This window comes from Podarcis erhardii (genome assembly GCF_964252035.2).
Source record: "Podarcis erhardii genome assembly, chromosome: 2".
NCBI lineage: Eukaryota > Metazoa > Chordata > Lepidosauria > Squamata > Lacertidae > Podarcis > Podarcis erhardii.
In genome coordinates, this window is record NC_138498.1 from 39,076,929 (window position 1) to 39,100,736 (window position 23,808).

Sequence of the window (23,808 nt, forward strand, 5' to 3'; positions counted from 1 at the left end):
AGTAAATTAGATGGAAATTTTCTGCACCAGCCCCTACACCTAGTTTTGTTGTGAAAGGTAGGTACAGTTTGCCCAGCACTTAACAGAAGTGTTTGGTTCCAGGGGTGCAGGCACAAAAAGGCAGAATAATGCAAAACAGAGGATGCTTACTGGGCTGTGGGAAGCCCGGGAAGCAAAGAAAAGCCACTGTGCTTCGGGTTGGGAAATAAATAAATGTAGACCAGGGAATGGTGGGTTTTCCCAGCTCTCCATTATCATAGAACCATAGAATTGGAAGGCACCCTGAGGGTCATCTTAGTCCAACCCTCTGCAATGCAGGAATCTCAACTCATGTAAGGTTGCAATCACATATTTATTATTATTATTATTATTTAGTTTTTTAATGTAAAGTGAGTGTAAGTTGTATAGGTTTTGGCAAAGCTACACTCTGCCCACCTCCCACTCTGTTTTCCTCTTACTACGGTATATATACTGCTGGACTGGTTGGACTTTAAATGTTCAAAAAATAACTTTTTGGACATACAGTAAAACAAGTCCTGAATCAGAGCAGAAACTCCTGTCTGGGATGCTAATTGGGGGGGGGGGTTGTTTTGTTTGTTTCCTAAGCCAGAAGCTCAGGTAACACCTGTACACCAGGGATATACTATGTCGTTTTGTCAATTGCAGTTAACTGCAAGGGGCAGGTAGAACCTCTGGGGCCCTGCTCATTGGCTTGCCATAAGTCCCTCATACTAGTGGGTCCCTAGAGACAGGGCCTTTTTGATGGTGGCCACACACCCTTGGAACTCTATCCCAAAGAAATAGGTTTGCTCTGTTCTTAAATGGAAGTGAAAAATGTTTCAGTCTGCATTCTGTAAATTTGATTTTAAACTGTTTTAATCTGATGTTGCTTTGGTCTTGTATTTGAATTATTTCATTTGTATTTTAAAATTTGAACTGTAGCTTTTAATAATGTTTCATAAGCTTCCTTAGGAAAGCTTTGGCCTGAAAGGCAGCATATGAAAATTGTAAATAAATGAAAAAATATCCAGTGATTCCTCTGAAACTCAGCTGCTGAGAGGCAACAAATAAAGGAGAACTACTGCATTTTGATGCCTTTCTTGTTGACTTTGCAGAATCAATTGGTTGGCCACCATAGGAAATAGGGTGCTAGACTAGATGGGCCTTTGGGCTCTTCTTAAGTACAGTGCTTGCATTTTAGTTTTGATAATCAGAAAACTGAGGCACAAAAAAAGAACAGCTATATGTGAATAGAATAACTACTACAGTCACAACTGACTACTTAATCTTAGTCTAAGTGCTCACTTAATCTTATTCACCACTGGAGACCCACCAGATGAGGATAAGCTTGAGATAACACCAGGAGGGTGAGATTCACAAAAAGGATGGCACATTTTTATGTATGCAAAGGTTTCTACAGTCTTTATTTCCTAGACACCGAGGACAGAACAAACAATAATTACACATCAAAGTGATGAAGAGCTTCACATTTTGTGTATTTCTTCAGTCACCTTGAAGTTTCTATACATGCTTATTCTTCACTTTTGACTGCCTTTCCAGCATCACGGGATTTCACCCGCAGTTTGTTGACCTGTGACTCTGCAATGTCAGCCCTCTCTTCAGCTTCTTCCAGCTCATGCTGAATCTTGCGGTATTTGGAGAGGTTGAGGTTGGATTGTTCCTCCTGAGAATAAAATTATGAAAACCATATTATTAAAAATCCAACTTCTCTTTTATTTCAACCATAACCAGGTGACTGGGAGCAGGATGCTAATGTCTTGATTCTTCATTATGTGATTATGTGATTTAACTATTGTTACAAGTTTGTGGGCACCAGTTTATGGAAACCCAGCCAGATGGGTGGGATATAAATTAACACTAATCATCATCATCCCTATAATCCTAGCAAGTGTTAAAATATAAACCAGGCTAGCAAGTCTGCCTAAGTAGTAGATCCATTGAAATCTTGTAGAGTCTTCTTAGTCATGACTAATTTAAGTTTCATTTATTTCAATGGGTCCACTCTAAGTTTAATTAAGTCTGGATTCAACATATAGTTTTCTCCATGCTGGGAAAATGTTCAGTTCTTAATTTTCTGCCTGTCAAGGAAAAAATTATGAGAAATCTAGTCTAGACTCCCAATTAAAAATATGACAGATACACATAAGTCAAAATTGTTATTATAACTCATTTTAAAAAATGATATTCTCCATATTTGTGTTATGCAATATTCTTGCGTTCATTACTTAATTAGTATTTCCATCTCACAGTTTCCTTTTGATTCTTGCTTTCCTTATCTGCAGTATCAGATAATGTGCCACTGTTTAGGACTTTGGCCCACAGGCATTTTAATGAAACTCATTACAGTAAATATAATCAGATTTATTTGAAATGTAGCCATTGTTCCATCTTCAGTGCAATACTTACAGCTTCTTCAGATTGTCTCTTATAAGCTTTCACTTTCATTTGCAGTTTGTCCACCAGATCCTGAAGCCTCAGAACATTCTTCCGATCTTCCTCAGACTGAACAAATGGAAGAAAAAAGTGAGCTTATATAATTTAAAATTCATTCCTCAGTTTGATTTTCTTAAATATTATATTTTTCTAGAGTGAAACTTGCACTATGTGTTGTGGGAGAGCATTCCATGGATTAGAGAGGTTAAGGGCTTGATAAGAGGAAATGAATAGCTATTAATGTTTTTTTGGCAGGGGGCTGTGCATTGGCCGTATTTTTGGTTGGTTGGGGATATCAGGGCATGGGAATGCAGTGACATGTTTATGATGATATAAGTGATGATATATGATGATATAAGTGATGGAGCTGCTCATATTGTAATAGGGGAAAATAAAGAGTTCATGTAATTTACCCCGTTACAAACCTTTGATGAAGAAAATATTTTTGAAAAGAATTTCTCTCACTCTATTTCACTACTATTAAACATTTCCAGTTTGAGTGTTCAATAACTTCAGTAGCATTTCTTTCACTGTATTATTGAAAAAACATTTGTCACCCTCACCTGGTAGGTCAGCTCCTTGACCCGTCTCTCATATTTGCGCACACCCTTGATAGCATCAGCACCACGCTTCTGCTCGTTCTCAACTTCAGCTTCCAGCTCACGTACCTGAGGAAGGCACAGAAGAAGGGAGAATTTGCATTCCATTGCATTCTTTACGTTCAAAATGTATAAAGACTACAGATATATGAGGAATACGCACTCTGTGCTCCAGTTTCTGGAGCTGCTTCTTGCCACCCTTCATTGCCAGCTGTTCTGCCTCATCAAGACGGTGTTGCAGGTCCTTTACGGTCTGCTCCAAGTTCTTCTTCATCCTCTCCAGATGGGCACTGGTGTCTTGTTCCTTCTTGAGTTCCTCAGCCATCATTGCTGCCTATTAATAAAGTTACCAAACCAGTTCAAGAAATCAGCCATACTAAATGTATACAGGTTCAGATCTCAAAAGGAAACTCCCTGCAACTCACATCAGTGATGGCCTTCTTGGCCTTGTCTTCTGCATTGCGGGCTTCCTGAATAGTCTCTTCCACTTCACCTTGGATTTGTGCAATGTCTGTTTCCAGCTTCTTCTTGGTGTTGATCAAGCTGGTATTCTGTTTGGGGGGAAAACATACAGTATTTGAAAAATTGCCTTAAAACAGCTAAGACAGAATTTTTAAAAGGCAGGAAACAATGACATCTACTTAGAAATGAACTCAATGAAGCTCTGCCTCAAATAGTTGCCTGGGATTTCTTATTCCTAAATCCCCAGAGTTTCAAATGAGATGGAAATATCATTGTATGCATACCATTGAGTCAAATAATAGAGAAATAAGCTAAATAATCATGTCCACAGATGTTTTGTATAAGAGCAAGCAAAGATTATTTAGGCATAGCTTTGTTTCCTTCAAGTAACATGGCTAAAGGTGGAAGAGGATGGAAGAGAACATTCCCCAAGATAAACAGCCTGCTCTTCTCTACTGGTTAATGAGAGGTGGGGCACATTACATATTAGAAGCTCACCTGTGTGTGAAGAAGTTGCACACGCTCACTGGCATCCAGAAGCTCCTGTTCAGCCACTTTCCTGCCCCTCTCTGTCTGTTCCAGAGCTGCACGGAGCTCCTCAATCTCAGCCTGCATAAGGTTAGCTCTGCGCTCAACCATGGCCACTTGCTCCTTCAGATCATCCTGGCTCCGAACAGCATCATCCAAGTGCAGTTGTGTATCCTATCAAACAAATTATTATGAGACACAAAGTCCTTAATAACATGGCAAGTCCAGGATTTCACTTTCAACTGTGTGGCATTGTACTCTAGATACCTTAAGCTGCCCTTGTGTGTTCCTGAGGTTCTTTAATGCCTCAGCAGCTTGGCGGTTGGCATGGCTCAGCTGGATTTCCATTTCATTCAGATCTCCCTCCATCTTCTTCTTTACTCTCAGGGCATCATTCCGGCTCCTGACTTCAGCATCTAGTGTGCTCTGCATGGATTCTACTACTCTCAGATGATTCCTCTTCAGCTGATCAATTTCTTCATCTTTCTCTGCAATTCTCCTGTCAATATCAGCCTTCACCTGATTGAGCTCAAGTTGGATGCGGAGGATTTTGCCTTCTTCATGTTCCAGTGAGGCCTTAAGAAAGCCATTTATATTAGCTATTAATAATAGACTAAAATAAGTGCCCCCTCTCCATTTTATTAAAATGCATTAGACATCATCTTTAAAAGGAAATATTTTGTGCATTCTTTCCTCCAGTCAACAGCAAAACAGAAGTGTCCATCACGATTCTGTTAACACTGTTAGTAATCTTTAAGTGTTTTATATCATAGAACAAGAAACTTTTATCCTGTTTTCTCTAAGAAGAATGATATATATATGTGTGTGTGTACCTCAGCTTCCTCTAGAGAAGCCTGCAGTTCAGACTTCTCTTGCTCAATCTGCTTCTTCACTTTCTCCAATTCATGGATAGCCTTTCCACCCTCAGCGATCTGTTCCGTGAGATCAGAAATCTCCTCTATTGGTTTTACACAAAGTAAAGAGAAATAGATGAATAGTTTAGTTGTTGTAATATGGATGATGATACACAGCATTTGGGTGGGATGGGGGTGAGGGGTAAAGTGCTTTATTTTTTAATTTCAGCTCATCCTTGTGGAATAGATTAGTTGTTCTGCACACACAGTGCATGACCTTATGGACACATGGGTCTGTCCTGGAATTAGGGAGAAGGCTTGTTTGAAGTTATATGATTCAGTTGGTTCTTTGGAAGTAAGACATAGCTTCTCAGTTTTGTGCCTATAGTATTCTAAAACTGCTTCTTAGAATATACAATTATTAACTTACGTTGGAGATTCTTGTTCTCGCGCTTCAAGGTTTCCAAGTGATCCAAAGATTCCTCATAAGCATTCTTCATCTTAAAGAGCTCTGTGCTGAGAGAGCGAGACTCCTTCTGGGAAGCTTCCAGTTCAGACTGGGCTTCTTCAAATTTCTGTTTCCAGTCTGCCAGAATCTGCAAAACACCACCAAGAAATAAGCAATGAATTCATTAGACCTGAGAACTTCATGCAATATGTTCATTAAAAAAAGTCAAAAAATACCTTATCAAAGTTCTTCTGCTTCTTATCTAGAGCTGCACAGGCTGCATTGGACCTTTCCACATCAATCATCAGGTCCTCCACTTCATTCTGTAGCCTTTGCTTTGTCTTCTCAAGGGAAGCACATTTGGAATTCACAGCTTCTACATGTTCTTCAGCATCCTGCAGGCGCTGGGCAAGTTTTTTCCTTGAAGAAGATAAAAAAAGTCAGTAGTAAATTGCATGAATCTGCTTGGGTAAGCAGGAAGGTCTATTATCCTACCATGGGCATTGCATAACTTCTGTTACAGACATCATAGAGGGACAGAAGGAGGGAACCCCAAGGTGTCCAAAAGCATAAAAAACATTTTTGAGAACTTGTGGGAGAACCCCCAAAACAGCCCAGTGAGGACTTTGAATGCTAAGTACCCACAGAACCCTGAATCAGTGGGAAAACCTGGGTGTTGTGTAGTAATGAAATGGGCTGGCTGATTGGTGAAGAAGTGAGTGCTATGTTGGTGGCCTAGAAGCCTCCAAACCCTCACTGATTGGCTGGCAGGAAAGCGACTTCCTGAATGAGAACAGAGGCATACCCAGATGATCTTGTACCCATGGCAAGGAGCTGTATCGGTGCGCCCCACCATCATTTGTGCCCCTCCCTCCCTTTTCTTTCCTCCTGCAACTCTCACCCTCTCTCTCTCTCTCTCCCCCCCCCCCCTCGAGTGCTCCACTCACTCTGGGCACTTTGCTCACACTTCTAATAGTGCCACTGGCTTATTGGGGAATGGGCCACAGGGCTGCTGTAACAGCCCAGAGCAGCAGAGGAGCAGCCTGGGGTGCATGTGGACAAGCAAGCAGTCTCTTAACCACTCCAAGCGAGAATGGAGAGTTGCAATTTTTGAATTCCTAGTCAAAAATATTGCAACGTTTTGTAGCAGAATAACACTTTTTATTTCAATCTCCCCAACATACTTGGCCTCTTCTAGTTCTTCAGTGCGCTGGATTGCGTCAGTCTCGTATTTGGTTCTCCATTGGGCAACCTCACTGTTTGCCTTGGACATGGCACGTTGCAGCTCAGCCTTTGCTTCCTGTTCCTCTTCAAATTGTTCCCTGAGCAAGTCACAGTCATGACGAGCAGATTGCAAGGCATGGGCCAATGCATTCTTAGCCTGGAGAAATTAAAATATTTGTTAAGTGATTTGCCTAGATTTTTTTGTGTGAAGTTAAGTCTCCTGAGTTCTGTGGATCTTTCTGCCTAGCAAGTATGTTTAGGACTGCAGTCTGAGATGGAAAACCCATGGACTTCCAGCTCCCATCGCCTCAACCAGTATGACCAATGGTCAGGGATGATGGGAGTCCAACAACACCTGGAGGAACACAGATTCCCCATCCCTAGCCTAAGTAATTTTTGGGGGGGGATTTATTTCCATGACATTGCTGTACAGCTCAAATATCAGTTCATTACATATGGTTTTGTCTGTACAATGTTGCTGTTTTTAGTTTGTTAATTTGTGTTTTGATGGTTGGATTATTGTTGCTTTTATGGTCGCTTTTGAACTGTAAACTGCTTTGAGCAACTCAAAGGATAAAAGGCGGAGGATAAAAGGCGGTATAATTTTTAAACAAAAAGAATAAAATTTCTAAGATATTTCCATAACACTTTAGCCCTTTACAGCAGCATGCAGGATTTGCAATACAGCACTGAAAATCCATTTATTAGATCTAGTCATAATGCCCACCTTTGTTTCTTCTTCAAGTTGCCTCTTCAGTTCTTCAACCTGTTGAGTAAAACCTTGCTTGCCTCTTGAAAGTTGAGAAATCAAAGCATCTTTTTCTTCTACTTGGCGAGCAAATTCACCTGAGAAGAGCAAAAGAGAATATTTAATAGGACTGGAATAAAGTTGACTGAAAAAACTGTACTCAAGAAGAAATGGAACAACTGGGAGTTTAAAAATAATAAAATTAGCTATACAGTCATGTCTGAGGTTATACATAATGCCACATAAACCCCACATTCCTCAAATACTAATTGAGAAGAGCATACACTTTCACTTTTCTTCCTGCTGTGATATACACAAGTACTCGGATCAGGAGAGCTTGCACCACGGATGTAGAAGTGAAAAGTTTAGAACTTTACAAAAAGTGGAATGATCTGATTGTAGAAGAGACTGTACATTTGGCTGAGAACACTTGCTTAGAGACCACGTGCCACTCTCTGACTTTGGAATCACAGCCTTGATACATTAATTACGTAATTTAGTGTTGAATAATGCTATTCTTCACATTTTCAATGTTGTGATCCTTTGATGTTAAAATCAGCTGCAAGTTACATTTCTTACGAGAATTTACAAACAACTTTCACAGTGTGTATAATGTGTTTCAGTGTGTAATTTCTAAACAGCCATGTGCCTTACCTGCTTCTGTCTGCAGACGTGCTCTTTGAGCAGTCAGGTCATTAATTGTGCGCTGGTGCTCTTCCTCCTTTGCTTTAACCTCACTCAGCTGATCTTCCAAGGAGCGGGATAATTTCTCAAGAGCTGACTGAAATGGGCAGTTGGAAAAACATTGAAATAGTCTTCAAACTGATATATTAGTAAGAACATTCTTTAAAAAGAAAGTAAAACTATGAAAACAATACAGATAATTTATAAATTTGTATTTATGCAAATGTAAGTTTCATTGCAGCCTAAGTAAATGACAGCATACATTTAAACCAAATTCTGAAGTTTGGCACAATTTGATATGGAAATTACAAACTTTGCAAAGAGCTAAAATCCAATAATTGTGCTGAAATCTATTAATTTGATTGCATTCCTCAAGTCAGATTCTTGTAGGCAATCTTTGAACACAAAGTCTTCAATATATTAACACACACAACATAATTTCATGAAACAGTGGAGGAATGTGTTTACCTGTATATTCTTTAGAGGTGATAAAATATATAAACACCTAATTAATTCATCTAGCAATTACATTGGCTACCCAGCAGCAATTAAATATTGTACACTTAGGAGCAGACCTTTTACAGTCTAATCATTAAAAATATTGCCCATTTTTCATATATAGTTGGCATCCAGAATATGTTTTTAGTACTGCTTCATTTGCTTATGCTATATAATCTGACTTTGCTTCAACTTTAGCCTAAGGTCAGGTTTAGAGATGTTCTGGCAGCTTAGCTCTTAGAAAAACATGTGTCAAATGCTTATGAGATGACGCAGTAGTTCTTGCATCCCTCCCCTAATGCACTGAAGTACAATACCTTAGATTTAGAGACAGATTCCATATTACTGGCAAGGTCATCAATCTCCATCTTCAGCTCACTCTTCTCCTTCTCCAGCTTCTGTTTCACACGTTGCAGGTTATCAATTTGTTCCCCAAGTTCAGCTGCACTGTCTGCATGCTTCTTGCGGAGAGCAGCCGATGTGGCTTCATGTTGCAGAGTGGCTTCTTCAAGGTCCCTGCGCATTTTCTGGAATTCTGCCTCACGTTTCTTGTTCATCTCAATCTGAGCTGCGGTTGCCCCACCAGCTTCCTCCAGACGCTCACTGATCTCTTCAAGTTCTCTGGAGAGATCAGCCCGCTGCTTCTCTGCTTTGGCCCGAGATGCACGCTCAGCTTCAATCTCCTCCTCCAGTTCCTCAATACGGGCCTGGAGAAAGAGAAGCAGCCATTAACAGAGTCTTCCCTGATGAACTGATTTTCATATGATGGAGTCAATATGTGCTTGACTTGCCTGTAACTCCTTTATCTTCTTCTGAAGCTGGGAGCCCAAGGCCTGTTCATCTTCAATTTTGCTTTGTAGCTGGCTGATTTCAAAGTCTTTCCTTTTCACAACAAAACACAAGGTTTTCTCAGTCAAATTCTAAGAGGGCTGGGTGCCATAAAGAGCTCCCAAAAGGTCTTCTAGGCAGTAAACCATACTTACTTCTTAAGCTTTTCATCCAGCTGCTGCTTATCATTCTCCAAATCCATTGTGGATTCCTGGGCCAGCTTCAGATCACCTTCAAGCTTCCTCTTGGATCTTTCCAGGTCCATGCGAAGTTTCTTTTCTTGCTCCAGGGACCCTTCAAGCTAAAGACAAAGAGGGGACAAAGACTTTGTCACTCTAATGCTACCTTCACCCCACAGTTATTCTTCTGCATGTGTTGGTGCTTACATCGTCCACTTGCTGCTCCAGCTTGGTCTTTGCTTTGGTCAGAGTATTGACTTTGTCCTCCTCTGCCTGCAGGTCATCCAAGGTCTGTTGATGGGCCTCTTGGAGGGCTTTCTTTTCCTTGGTCAGTTTGGCAATGTTCTCATCCAAGACTGCCATCTCTTCAGTGAGGTTTTTCACCTTTTAGAAATGAACAAACAAATTCAATATATCATTCCAACCTGGAATGATAATACAACATTCTGACTATTGGTTGCAGAGCTGAGCACATTGTGACCATTACCTTGTTTTCTGTGGCATGCTTCTCCTTTTCCACCTTGGCCAGTGTTAACTCCAGATCATCAATGTCTTTCTTCAGCTCTGAGCATTCATCTTCCAGTTTCCTCTTTTTGGCTGTCAGCTCAGCATTCATTTCCTCCTCATCCTCTGCCCGTTCAGTCAGCTCCTTAATTTTAGCTTCCAGCTGAATTTTGGTTTTGATCAGCTGGTCACATCTCTCCTCAGCATCTGCCAAGCCATCAGATTCCTGTAGGTTGAAAACATGTTTTTAATGCATCTCTTTTGTCTTGTTGAGTTAAGAAGTAGATTTTTAGTTGAGACATACACCACATAAGCAAAAGTTTGATAAAATTCCTTTACCAGGGATTCAGTGACAATCTGCACGTTGATATGCAACTGTGTGGGTGGGAGGGTTTTCTGACTTTGGGAAGTTTGGCCTTTGCTAACAGACCAGAATAGGGGTGCATTGAACAAGGGAAGAAGGTAATAAGGTGTACAGTGAAGTTTAGCATAGGGAAGATAGAGAGAAGGCAGCTAGTGGAGACATGAGCAAGGGTTGGAGGCAGGAGAAAACCTAAGCAGTGGGTTGAAGGAGGAAGTGGACAGAGACATGTGTGGAAGCAAGAGTTATCAGGCAAAGGAAGGGAATGTGGGATAAAAGTAATGAATAAAAATGAAGAGGTGGAACTGAGGATTTTTCTTCTTCTCTTTCTATCTTTCCTTGTTCCTGCACTTTATTATATACTTGATATCTATAATTATCTTTTTAAATATGTTTTATTAGCTCCAAAAATTCTTGGCACTTTTTGAATTCTTGTATCCAATCTATATGTGTCAGGCATTGAGTCACTTGGACAAAAACATTTAATGTTACCAGTGATGCTTACAGATTGGACTTGGAGCTGCAAGTCATTCTTCTCTTGCATCAGAGACACCATTTTTTCTTCCAGCTCCTTCCGTTTGGCCTCTGATTTGGCAAGCTCTTCTTTAGTTTTCTCAAACTCTTCCTTCATGTTGGCCATCTCCTTCTCTGACTCAGCACTCTTCAGCAGAGGTTTGATCTTGAAGTACAACTTCATCCAAGCCCAAGTCTTCACATTCATGAATGAGCGGACATTGTACTGAATAGTGAAGATAGACTCTCTGTAAAGAAAGCAAACTAAACCTTAAGGATGATTCCAAAATAAAATTTGTTTTCAAGTTTGTTTAATCTGTATTAAACCTGCATGTGTTGATGAACTCATTATCAAACTGGACTCATTGCCAGTTTGATAATGAGCGCTCACATCTTCCTTTGTGGGCGCCCTTTGCGGGGCCGCACACAGCACCCCAGTCACGTGGGACCCACCAGCTGTTTGGGCTGGCCTCCCTGTGCTAGTCATTGGAGGTTCCTGCCAAACCTCAGTCAATCAGCACCACAGGGAGGTGGGGCCAGTTGCTTAAATAGGAGGCGGTTCTGGAGCTTCACCCACCCACCCAACCCTCCCTTTCGTTAACATGCAAAAAGCATTAGACAATGTTTTGTGTGTGCTGCTACGTCTTTGGATGGTTGCTGTTGAAGAGCCGGGAAGGAATTTCCCTGCATTGTCAGGTTTTGCCTTCCCCATAGCAATTTGTAACAACTTTGGCGGTTTTAGGCCTTGGGTGGAATCCTTTAGTCTATCTTCTCTAAATGGGGTGTGGCGGGTGAAGTGGTGACTCAACCCCCCTCCCCCGTGGCAGCGATTCCAGGGTCCCCTCTTAAAGGGGTTTATATATGGGAGTCATTGGCCATACACTGAAAGGTTGTCAGTGAACTCCCCTGCATTGCAGGGATATGGGGTGGGCTGCGAGCATACACAAGCATCTTGCTGTGCATGCTCTCATATCCCATTCACCCTGAGGAGCTCCAGCTGGGGGCTGGGAGGGATACACGCCCAATGCCTAACTCAATGTCTTCCTACATCTGAAAGGTTTAATAAAGTTGTGGCCAATTTTTATTCCATAACACATTGTCACAAGTTATTATTCCTTCTGGTGGTCTCTTGGGGCCAGGGAGTCTCCTCCTGGGCATGCAATGAGTCCTATTACAGACTATGAAACTCTACCTCCTTTCCATCATTTTCTTGAACTCCACTCTCATCAGGTAACCACGGCAAACAGCTTGGGTGCGTGTAATCAGCTGTGCCAACTTATCATCTCTCATCTCCTCTAGAGTACCCAAAAGGCCAGCTTTGAAGAACACCTGGGAAAAGAAAATATTACAAAGTATTAATCACTATCTCAACAAACTCAAATATTACAGTCTTGTAATAAAAAGTAATTTTACCTTTGTGTGGCCAAATTTATATTGGGTATGGTCAACATCGATAGAACCGAGAAGCTTCTCAGAAGCTTTCTTGCTATCCATGAACTGTCCCTCTGGGACGGCACTTGCATTCAATATCCTGTATCTGTTGAGAAAAGCTTATAGTTTTTATTTTGCCAAAGTATTATGATAGCTGGCACTAACTTCCACAATTGTTTTTGTTACAGAATAATATCTGAAAGAGATTAAAAACTGAATTTGGCTGTGAAGTACAACTTATGTCTAGGGAAACTTTCTTAAACATGATGAACATTTGAAAAGATGTTTCTTAGTAACATGATCTTACTGCAGGTGGCCTTTCAGCTTATCTAATTATGCTGCTGCAAGCTGATGCAATATAAGAAGTTCCATTGCTGTACAGAGAGGTACACAGCTATTAAGGAAGTACACAGCCTATCCCTGATATACCTTTTTATTATTTTATCCCAGTTCTCTCAACCACATTCAATATAAACATACACTAATCATCCATCAGTGAGTTCTTAGTTGATTTTCAGCATTCTTAAAAGTTTAACATGTACAAAAGCTGAAGGCTTACTTTTACTTTAGTGGGACTTATTTCTTAGTGCTTTGGATTATACTGCATTGTATTGAAAACATATTTTTAAAGAACTGAGAAGCATAATAGTAAAATAGTATGGAATATACAGACCTCTGTTTAAAATCACCGTAAATGATCCTGCTAGGGAATCCCTTTCTGCAAATTCTGATACCTTCCAGCACTCCATTACATCTCAGTTGATGCAATACAAGTTCATGCTCCATGGCACCTTAGAGAACATCAGAGTATGGATTAACACTACAGGGTAAAATTTCCTTCTCTTTCGAAGAATGTTTACTAAAATGTCTTACCAGGTGTTTTAGTTTCATTGGGGATGAGACAGCGCACAAAATGAGGGTGGGTACTCTTCAAATTGCTCATCAGCTTGTTTAAATTCTCCTATGAGGTCAGAAATATTTGTTTTACCTGCATGTTGATGTTTAATACACAAGAAGAAGCCAAATTTTCAACTGAGACACAGCCCACCTCTTTGACATTGGAAGCTGCTGAAGATATAACTATAGATAAATAGATTTTGATATATAAATATACTCTTTGTAGACAATCTATTTTGAACATATTGATCTCATTTATGTTTATGTTTTTCCCCTCTCAGATTTTGTTATGATTTGACAAATCATAATATAAGCTAGGAAAAAGACATTGATTTAAAGCAAGTTTATTCCCCATTTCACATACAGAAGTTGTGCTTACCCTAAAGAGAGCAGATACAGTCTGGAAAGAGGAACCCTTCTTCTTGCCACCTTTCTTGGCGCCGCCACCCTCTAAAACATAAAAATTATAAAATACATGAATGAAATTAAAATCCTTCAATGAATTACATAAACATATACCACTAGAATTTAAAGCAACCATCTCTTTAAGTTGCTAATTATGGGTTATGTTCATGAGCCAATTGCAAAGTGCAGCAGGAATTACCTTCTGCAGGGCGGTCAGCAAATAGCAAAGCCAGTGTCTTCATAGATGATTTCTGGTAGAGCTGAATTACACTTTCATTCAGGGGGTCCTTGTTCTTGTCCAGCCATCCACTGATGTTGTAGTCCACAGTGCCGGCATAATGGACCAGGGCAAAGTGAGCCTCAGCCTTCCCTTTGCCAGGTTTGGGCTTTTCAAAGTTCTTGCATTTGCCAAGATGCTGTTCATAGAGCTTGTTCTTGAAAGATGTGTCTGTTGCCTTGGGGAACATGCACTCTTCTTCTAGGATGGAGAAAATGCCCATTGGCTGGAGGGAACAAGGAGAGTAAAAGTAAAATTACTAAATTAAATTAATAGAATTGTAGAGTTGGAAGGGACCCTGAGGATCATCTAGTCCAACCCCCTGCAATGCAGGAACATGCAGCTGTCCCATATGGGGATTGAACCTGTAACACCGGTGTTATCAGTGCCACACTCTAACCAACTAATGTAATTAGTATTTGACAGTAAAAGTGAACTATTCATAGTGCACGTTTAGTAAAATGGCATAGTCCTGCATGAAATTTAGACAAAAGCATCATCACAATTTCTGTTATTATTATGGAGCTATTCATTTTTATAATAATAATAATAATAATAATAATAATAATAATAATAATAATAATAATTTATTATTTGTACCCCGCCCATCTGGCTGGGTTTCCCTAGCCACTCTGGGTGGCTTCCATAGAAACCAAAAATACAGTAAATCACACAGATTAAAAACTTCCCTGAACAGGGCTGCCTTAAGGTGTCTTCTGAATGTCAGGTAGTTATTTATCGCTTTGACATCTGATGGGAGGGCGTTCCACAGGGCGGGCGCCACTACCGAGAAGGCCTTCTGCCTGGTTCCCTGTAGCTTTGCTTCTCGCAATGAGGGAACCGCCAGAAGGCCCTTGGCGCTGGACCTCAGTGTCCGGGCAGAACTTAAGCACCTTGCTAAAACAGGGATTGTTTGCAGTTACACATGTGCTAAACAAGTAATTTTTAAGAGACCTTCTCAATGAGTTCAATGCAGGCAGCCAGGTCCATTCCAAAGTCAATGAACTCCCAATCGATTCCTTCTTTCTTGTACTCCTCTTGCTCCAGCACAAACATGTGATGGTTGAAAAACTGTTGCAGTTTCTCATTGGTGAAGTTGATGCAGAGCTGCTCCAGGCTGTTGAACTAGACAGTGCAAATATATCATATAAGAGACCACCATGTTTAACAGTATTCTTCATTCTAGTTTTCTAATGGTTAATATTAAAAACCTTACATCTCTTCAGGTTTCTGCAATTATTAATGGTTTTTTTACAGTTATTGACAGTAATTTAAAGTCATATCACAGGGTGCCCAAACTTTTTTCAAAGAGGGGCAGATATAATGAAGTGAACATGCGTGAGGGCCGACCAAAGTTGTTTTTTACAATTTTACCCCAAAGTAAAATTGGGATCGGGCGGGCTGGTTTTGGCCCCCAAAACGAACTTTGGACATACTTGTAGGTCTACTCGTTATTTTCTCCTTTCCTGAGCCCAAATTCACGCATATTCACTGAACGTACTGCTTGCAGTGCTTTCAGATACATTGCTTACACTCTGTCTCGCTCCAGAGATGCTTTGGATTTATGAACCATGCTCTTCATCAGTAGCATAGCATGGGGGGTGCAGGGGGGGGGCCCGGCCGCACCGGGTGCAACATCGGGGGGCGCACTCGCACTCGCAGCTCTCTGCCCTTATCGGGTTAGGGGGCACAAATTACTTGCCTTGCCCCGGGTGCTGACAACCCACACTACGCCACTGCTCTTCATACCAAATCATATCTACAATTCCTTATCACTGCCAGATATTTCTGTGTCTGGCATCCTCTCCAGTTAACGGCTTGGAAACAATTTCACTCCTTCATTGCCTTTGCATTGAGAACATTATTGAACTACACTCTTTAATTGCTTAAAGGTTTTACTGTGACTATCAGAATCACCACATCTCTGTTCTCACACTGTTCCATCAAGGCCCTGTTTCCTTACATCAAAGATCTCAAAGCCAGCAATGTCCAACACTCCTATGAAGTGCTGCCTAGGCTGCTTGGTATCCAGCTGCTGGTTGATACGAATGACCATCCACAAGAACATCTTCTCAAAGACAGCCTTAGCCAGAGCACCAACATTGTTGTACACCTATAAGAATAGAATGACAACAGTCAGCAGATAATTGGAGCAACAAAGTGGAGTCCATCCACCATGAGTTTTGTACTGCAGATCATTACCTGCTGGACTGTTTGGCCTTTGGTGACAAACTCATTGCCGACTTTGACTCGGGGGTAGCACAGAGCTTTCAGCAGATCTGCTGAATTGAGATTCATGAGGTATGCAGCCTTGTCAGCAACTGAGCACAGATATAAGAGGAAAGGTTTATGAGCCCAATATATAATATTTTCTACATTGGATGAATGTATGAATAAACAACACTGCTTGTATAGAAATACTGCTAGAAATACTACAGATCTTACTAGGAATACAAATAGAAGAAGCAGAGTAGTAAAATACTTTCCCTAATTTTTTTAAGATGTGACTGATTTTTCAGTGATTAGAAGCAAGAATAGGTCTGCCTCTCTGAACACAAATTAACTTCCTGGTGTATGACATGGAAACTACTAATGTAGAGCTGCCTTTGAAGATGGTTTAGAAACTTCAGCTGGTACAGAATTTGGCTGTTAGGCTGTTCTCTGGAGCAAGGTGGTTTGAGCAAGGTGGCATAGGGTCTTCTCGGCAGTGGCGAAAGGGGAAAGCCCTCCCATTAAATGTCTGGGAGATAAAGAATTAAACGGCTTTTAGGAAACAGCTGAAGGCAGCCGTGTTCAGGGAAGTTTTTAATGTCTGACATTTTATTATTTTTTAATATTTTGCTGGAAGCCTCCCAGAGTGGCTGGGGAAACCCAGCCAGATGGGCAGGGTATAAACAATAAAATAATAATAATAATAATAATAATAATAATAATAATAATAATAATAATACCACCAATCCTGGCCTGACTGCAGTGGTTGGGTCCAATTCAAAGTGCTGGTTTTGACCTATAAAGCCTTAAATGACTCAGGACCACAATACCTCAAGGACTGCTTTTCCCCATAATGAACCTATCTGGATTCTGCAGTCATCATCTGAGGCCCTTCTTTGTGTGCCTTCTCCATGAGAAGTCCAGAACAGGCCTTTCTGCAATGGCTCCCCATTTGTTGAATACTCTGCCTAGGGAGGCTTGCCTTGTTTATATCTTTAGGCGCCTGGCAAAAGTGTTTCTCTGTAAGCAGGCCTTTGGCTGATTAACATTCTATGACCTTTTAAATGTGTTTGGGAGAAAAGAGTTATTGGTTTGTTTTTGTTTTATTATGAGTTTTGTGTTCTCACTTTGTATTTCTATGCTGGGAACCACCCTGCGATCCTTGGATGAAGGACAGTATACCAATTTAATAAATAAAATAATAGCAAATTAATCAGCTAAAACTACATGTTTGTCGCTAGAGGTGTCAACTTGAATCAGATATTGGGCTGGGGCTGGGTAAGCACTGCCCTGCATAATTGATCCCAAAATGCATCACTCGCACACCATTTGAATGGCAGTGCCCATTAACTTTTTTTGTTGTGTACAGCCCCTTCAAATACTTTATGGGAGGGAGGAAAGGGACCTCAGCCCCTAAGGGTTGACTCCTATGTTTGTCACCGTAATGTGGCTAAGAGATTAGTTGGGATAGATTTGGCGGGACTATGGCAACCAAAATTCCATCGCTGTTATTCAAATTTCTAGATTGTATTGACTTTCAAACATTTTCTGGCTTGACTTAAACAAGAAAATGAATATAAAATAGTATAAGGCTAGACACGTCTACTCAAAATTAATCCTCATTGAACGCAATGAAACTTGCAGGTAAACGTTAATCGGACTGTAACTTTAGGCTCACATTCTTATGCATTGGACTTCTGCTGTTCAAGTGAAAGTTAGGAGCAGCTGAGGATTAAAGGCATTTTTTGGTTGAAGGCTTTTGCTCATAGTCCCATTGCAAATTCTGTAAATACCTTCAGTGCCATCTGGCTCAGCCTGCTCCTCACGTTGCTTTTGCTTGAACTTCATGTTCCCATAGTGCATTACAGCTCCAGTTAGCTTGTAAATGGCTGTCTTTTCTTCAGAATTGAAGCCCAAGATGTCAATGGCACTCTGACAATTGAATCAAGATGTGCAAGTGAATATTTTTTATATTACCTCTAGTTGATACACCAAAAAACTCACTTGTTCATGCTACTTACATCAGTTGCCATCAACTCTTCTTGATCATCTATGCTGGGAACAGTGATCTCACCCTGACTCACAAAGTGAAAGTCGTATGGGTTGGTAGTAATCAGCAACATCTCTGAATAAGGAGAAGCACAGATTTTCATCCATTGCATAATCCAGCATCAGCGCAAGATTTTAGCAACAGCCACTATAGCAAATGCCTCTTACCAATCAGTTCTGGCTTCTTGTTGGACATGATCTGATAAAAGATGTGGTAGCTTCTTTCAGCTTTCAGCTGGAAAGTAACTCTGGACTTCTCTAGCAGATCTGGCAAGAAACAGAAGCAACCAATTAAGAAACTAGCGAGTGACAGAGAAAGCAAGTGAGAGAGCGAGAGAGAAAGAAAGATCCCATCCCTTACATGTCTCAATGTCAGCAGAAGCCAGTTTGCCTGTGGCACCAAAATGGATTCTGATGAATTTACCCTTTAAACAAGAAAAGGCATGTAATTACAAATCCTATGAGGCAGATTCTGCAAATACATTACTACAGATTTGCTGTATGATGACCACCCTTAAAAAAGTGAAGGCCAACTATTATGTTCAGGTTCTGCAGATGACTTACGAAACGCGAGGAGTTGTCATTCCTCACAGTCTTTGCGTTTCCAAAAGCCTCCAGCAAGGGGTTGGCACTGATGATTTGATCTTCAAGGGTACCCTGCAATGTATGTATTATTGTAAGATTAAATATATAGAAATTGCAGCAAAGGCACATTTCATCCTTTCTAACAAAAAGCTTACCTGCATTTTGCCTTGTGCAACCGGCTCATCCTTTTTCTTCTCACCTGTGGCTGCAATTGTTGCAAAGTATTGGATGACACGTTTCGTGTTCACAGTCTTTCCAGCACCAGATTCTCCACTGTTGATCAAACACATATCAGAGCGTTACATGGACTACTGCAATGCACTCCACGTGGGGCTACCTTTGAAGGTGACCCAGAAACTACAACTAATCCAGAATGTGGCAGCTGAACTGGTGACTGGAAGTGGCTGCCAAGACCATATAACACTGGTCCTGAAATATCTACATTGGCTCCCAGTACGTTTCAGAGCACAATTCAAAGTGTTGGTGCTGACCTTTAAAGCCCTAAACGGCCTCGGCCCAGTATACCTGAAGGAGCGTCTCCACCCTCAACATTCAACCCGGACACTGAGGTCCTGCTCCGAGGGCCTTCTGGCAGTTCCCGCACTGCGAGAAGTGAAGCTACAGGGAACCAGGCAGAGGGCCTTCTTGGTAGTGGTGCCCGCCCTGTAGAATGCCCTCCCATCAGATATCAAGGAAATAAACAACTATCTGACTTTTAGAAGACATCTGAAGGCCCCCCTGTTTAGGGAAGTTTTTAATGTTTAATGTTTTGTTGGTTATTCTTATTCTGTTGGGAGCCACCCAGAGTGGCTGGGGAAACCCTGCCAGATGGGTCGGGTATAAATTATTATTATTATTATTATTATTATTATTATTATTATTATTACCCTGCCATTACCCCATATTATTAGAAATGAATATTAGAGAGGAATAGCCAGCAAGCAGCACATGTTCTTCAAAGCCTACTAAGAAACTAGGGGGTCAGAGAAATGCCCCTCTTCTATAGAAATAAAATTGAAATTTTGTATAATGCAACTGTAGAACTTTCAGAAAACTAGATCACTGGAGATATACTGTACCAGCATTTAAGAGGACTATATATGTAATTGAATCTTTCCTCCCTGCTAGGATAAGGTAGTTTTGACAAACTTCCTTTATTGTCTGTTGTACTGTACAGTGGTGCCCCGCAAGACGAACGCCTCGCAAGACGGAAAACCCGCTAGACGAAAGGGTTTTCCGTTTTGGAGGCGCTTCGCAAAATGAATTTCCCTATGGGCTTGCTTCGCAAGATGAAATGTCTTGCGAGTTCCTGCGGGTTTTTTCCCCTCCCCCCCCTTTTCCTAAGCCGCTAAGCCGCTTATCAGCTGATCCGCTGATAAGCGGCTTAACAGCTGATCCACTAAAAGCCGCTAAACCGCTAATAGCGCCAATCCGCTAAGCTGTCAATGGGCTTGCTTCGCAAGACGAAAAAACCGCTATACGAAGAGCCTCACGGAACGGATTAATTTCGTCTTGCGAGGCACCACTGTATCACAAAGTCAGCATTGATTTCATTAAGGAAATAAACTTACGTAATCAGGATTGACTGATTCTCACGATCTGGAAAGATATATAACAAAAAAGAACTTGTTATTAATTTAGTGCAGCTATGGTTCAGTGTGAGCTAACTTGAGGAAAAGTCCCATTAAACTCAGTGGGACCTGGTTCTGAACAAACATGCTTAGGATGACACTGCATGTAATTATTAAAGAACTTGCAGTGGCTTGCATACAAACAGGTCATAATAGGTAAGAAATATGCAGGGCAAAGCCCAGATTGTGTATATGCTATGATGCTAGAGGAGCTCAGCCATGCACACAAAATACATTCATCTGTATTTTTTACAGCTTTTGTATCTTTTACAGCTTGTGGGATTTTTTTTTTTAAGGAAGTATATAGCTTCTATGGCTACAAAGTATGCTTAGAAATGTGTGGAAACCATTTGATGAAATATCTGTAGCAATGGGAAACTGAATTAGTTTTCCATAATTTGAATGCATATTCATTGCTTTTCCCAATGACTCTCAAAACTGTGTGTGCCATTTATGCATGTGTGTATTAATTATAAATAGCTCTGCATGAATTTTGTTTAAGGAATGAATTCCCCAGTAAGAATAAAATATGAAACCATTCATTTCTAAGAGTCAAACTGAATATTCTTTATTTACACTGAAAAATGGAATCACATTTCAGCAATATTGGTATTTTTTCTTCTTGTCAACAATTGTTGATTTTTAAGTTTTGTATTCCTTTTTGGTGAAAAAAATGAACCAACGTTACTTTTTGAGGAGGAATTGGACTATATGTATTAGCATGATTAGGGAACTTCTTAATTTGTTTTGAGCCAGCTTTCTATTGCTGCTCTATATGCTATCTTAACAGACCTCCACATTTCCTAGGAAAGTTACTAAGGTTTCTCTTGAGAAAATGTTCGCTATTTCAAAGAGATCCATATACTCACCAGTTAACATGAACTGATAGGCATTGTCAGAGATGGAGAAGATGTGAGGAGGGGCCTCTTGACGCTTTTTGCCTCTGTAGGCAGCTACCACTTCTGGGTTGTACACTGGCAGCCACTTGTATGGATTGACAGTGACGCAGAAGAGACCTGAATAGGTCTGGAAGAAGAAAAACATATCTAGCTTGTTTTATCCTTTCTATTGTAACACACACACACACACACACACACACACACACACACACACACAGCTTTATTGTGGTCCATAGACCCAAAATACGCAGTACAACAATAGTATATATCAACAGTTATTAAGGTGTAAGAGCGGCCTTGCTAGCCAACAGAGGAGCCTATTGTTGATTTCTCTAATATTCCCAATAGAGTTTAAAATGCAGTTAGCTCACAACTTGTACAAATTTAACTTGCACAATTGCAGATTTACATACTTGGTGACCGGAGAGCTGAAATCACACAGATTAAATGCCCATAATGCTGATTGCTTAAAAGCTCTTCCTGGAGCAGGTTTTCCTGGCATGAAAAGAGCTTTTAAGTGCTCAAATTTGCTTACTAGGCTCTGGGAAGGTCTCACACAGGCTCTGAAAGGCTCTGACAGGATATTGCAGGGGCCACCCAAGACCTCTCAGAGTGTAGTGAGCAAGATGGAGAGCTTAGATGCTCTTTGCCTTGCATGGGAGGCAAGGCATGCTTGGCACACTGGCTTCAGAAAGGTCGGGATAGTAAAGGGGGGGCAGTTTCAGTGTTGTTTTGGCTATACACAATTTTGGTTTTATGAACAACCCCCCAGAATGTAACCCCTGCAGAAATTGTGAGTCAATTGTATATAATTCCCAAACTAAGGCACTTTGAGCTGAGCAGGATATTCAGGGATATTTACTTAGGATAGGATGTTTATCATGGGGAATGAGGGAAGAGAGAAAAGAAAAGAAAAGAAAAGAAAAGAAAAGAAAAGAAAAGAAAAGAAAAGAAAAGAAAAGAAAAGGAATCAAATACAGTGGTACCTCTGGTTAAGAACTTAATCCGTTCCGGAGGTCCGTTCTTAGTCTGAAACTGTTCTTAACCTGAGGTACCACTTTAGCTAATGGGGCCTTATGCCACTGTCACACGATTTCTGTTCTCATCCTGAAGCAAAATTCTTAACCCGAGATACTATTTCTGGGTTAGCAGAGTCTGTAACCTGAAGTGTCTGTAACCTGAAGTGTCTGCAACCCGAGGTACCACTGTATGTGAGTAGACTTTTGCCACATTGATTGATACAAGACAGTAGGAACATAATATAGGATCTGGCAGCTAATGTTTACTTTGCCCACAAAAGAGCAGTACAAACTGGCTAACTGATACAAGGTAGAAACCTAACATGGTTGCGTGGTGTGAGAGAAGAAAGTGATATTTGGGAGGTCTTAAAGCAGAGGTAGGAAACCTGTGGCCAGAAGTGCAGTTAGCTAATTTTAGGCATTGGTCTTATGAGGCTGCTTCTTTAGATGGTAATGTGCATTACTTCATGTACTTCAAAATGTGGTAAGCTAGCCCTGCTGCACTTGGAGGGCATTCTGCTGCAAGGGACCCTGGACTTCTGCCGCAAAGTCAGAACTGCCTGTGGCCCTCCAAATATAACTGTATTATAACACACTGTCCACTGATCATGCTAGGTGGAGTTTCTGGGAGTTAGAGTCTCATCTGGAGAGCCACAGACTTCCTCACCCCTAGATTAAAATCTAGTTCCACCATTAAAAGAGAGAGGCATGTTACTTCAGAGTATACTTACATAGATCATCCAGGCTGCATAACGCTCTTTGAGGTTATACAGGACAGCAGGTTCATGGAGGTGGGTCATCATGGCCATGTCCTCAATTTTGTCATATTTGGGAGGATTCATAGAAAAGACTTGATCTTCCTTGACTGTTACAGACTGGGAGGAAAAGGATTAAAGGGAAGATGAACAAATATAGGACAGACCGCCAACAAAACAAAAGGCCAATTTATAGCATCTTAAAAAGTAGAGATGAGGCAATTTTAACAATGCATTCCTTCTACTCACTTCTCCGGTTTCCGTCTTGACTGTGACCTTCCCTCCTTCCCTGGCTGTGACACTGGCCTTCACATAAGATATCTTAGGATCTGTCACAAAGACTGAATTCTTTGCATCAAAGGGCTTGTTCTGGGCCTCAATTCTCTCTTTTTCTGGCTTACGTAGATAGGGGGCAGCTGGCCCAAAAATGGCCATCTCCGCGTCTGAAGACATGACTGCGGTTTATAGCACGCAGCTCAGCAAACAAAAAGCTGAAGGAAATAAAAATATGAATCATGTTAAGAAAATGTGGACATACGTCCAATATACAACTTTTCCTTTGGCGTTACATCCTGTATTTCAGAGAGTTGGCAACATCCAGCTCCATTGGCACTTAGAACCAAGGTCCTACTTTTCATATGGAATACCATATACTTGGCACTTGTAGATTCTGAATCCTGAAATCTATATATTTTCAGGTCTGTGGAATTTGTTCAGTCATCCATTACACCGAATTATATAAATTGCAGAAGCTGAAGGAACTGC

The 23,808-nt window shown here is 40.8% G+C and overlaps 1 protein-coding gene and 1 long non-coding RNA gene across 3 annotated transcripts in view; one reads left to right on the forward strand and one right to left on the reverse strand.

Moving 5' to 3' along the window:
* Nucleotides 1-1,393: 1,393 nt before the first annotated feature.
* LOC309335559 (myosin-1B) overlaps nt 1,394-23,808 on the reverse strand; it is an 89,367-nt gene continuing 66,952 nt past the window's right edge. Inside the window, exons 3-40 of the mRNA XM_081850647.1 lie at nt 23,293-23,534; nt 23,020-23,163; nt 21,240-21,396; nt 20,311-20,338; nt 18,895-19,012; nt 18,719-18,811; nt 18,516-18,579; nt 18,323-18,421; nt 18,127-18,230; nt 17,899-18,037; nt 16,097-16,215; nt 15,858-16,007; nt 14,849-15,019; nt 13,817-14,120; nt 13,592-13,662; nt 13,189-13,276; nt 12,989-13,106; nt 12,298-12,421; nt 12,077-12,213; nt 10,877-11,132; nt 9,994-10,236; nt 9,714-9,890; nt 9,483-9,628; nt 9,291-9,381; nt 8,817-9,206; nt 7,972-8,098; nt 7,297-7,415; nt 6,530-6,726; nt 5,582-5,765; nt 5,328-5,493; nt 4,877-5,001; nt 4,311-4,619; nt 4,014-4,217; nt 3,479-3,604; nt 3,217-3,387; nt 3,018-3,122; nt 2,428-2,523; nt 1,394-1,684 (exon numbers count right to left, since the gene is read on the reverse strand). Of these exons, the coding sequence (XP_081706773.1) occupies nt 1,532-1,684; nt 2,428-2,523; nt 3,018-3,122; nt 3,217-3,387; nt 3,479-3,604; nt 4,014-4,217; nt 4,311-4,619; nt 4,877-5,001; nt 5,328-5,493; nt 5,582-5,765; nt 6,530-6,726; nt 7,297-7,415; nt 7,972-8,098; nt 8,817-9,206; nt 9,291-9,381; nt 9,483-9,628; nt 9,714-9,890; nt 9,994-10,236; nt 10,877-11,132; nt 12,077-12,213; nt 12,298-12,421; nt 12,989-13,106; nt 13,189-13,276; nt 13,592-13,662; nt 13,817-14,120; nt 14,849-15,019; nt 15,858-16,007; nt 16,097-16,215; nt 17,899-18,037; nt 18,127-18,230; nt 18,323-18,421; nt 18,516-18,579; nt 18,719-18,811; nt 18,895-19,012; nt 20,311-20,338; nt 21,240-21,396; nt 23,020-23,163; nt 23,293-23,496 (5,817 nt within the window). The 5' untranslated portion in view covers nt 23,497-23,534 and the 3' untranslated portion in view covers nt 1,394-1,531. The remainder of the gene's footprint in view (nt 1,685-2,427; nt 2,524-3,017; nt 3,123-3,216; nt 3,388-3,478; nt 3,605-4,013; nt 4,218-4,310; nt 4,620-4,876; nt 5,002-5,327; nt 5,494-5,581; nt 5,766-6,529; nt 6,727-7,296; nt 7,416-7,971; nt 8,099-8,816; nt 9,207-9,290; nt 9,382-9,482; nt 9,629-9,713; nt 9,891-9,993; nt 10,237-10,876; nt 11,133-12,076; nt 12,214-12,297; nt 12,422-12,988; nt 13,107-13,188; nt 13,277-13,591; nt 13,663-13,816; nt 14,121-14,848; nt 15,020-15,857; nt 16,008-16,096; nt 16,216-17,898; nt 18,038-18,126; nt 18,231-18,322; nt 18,422-18,515; nt 18,580-18,718; nt 18,812-18,894; nt 19,013-20,310; nt 20,339-21,239; nt 21,397-23,019; nt 23,164-23,292; nt 23,535-23,808) is intronic.
* Nucleotides 2,474-23,808, forward strand: part of LOC309335720 — a 164,164-nt gene continuing 142,829 nt past the window's right edge. For both annotated transcript variants that reach the window (XR_014153658.1, XR_014153659.1), the window contains exon 1: nt 2,474-2,544. This is a non-coding gene — a long non-coding RNA (uncharacterized lncRNA). The remainder of the gene's footprint in view (nt 2,545-23,808) is intronic.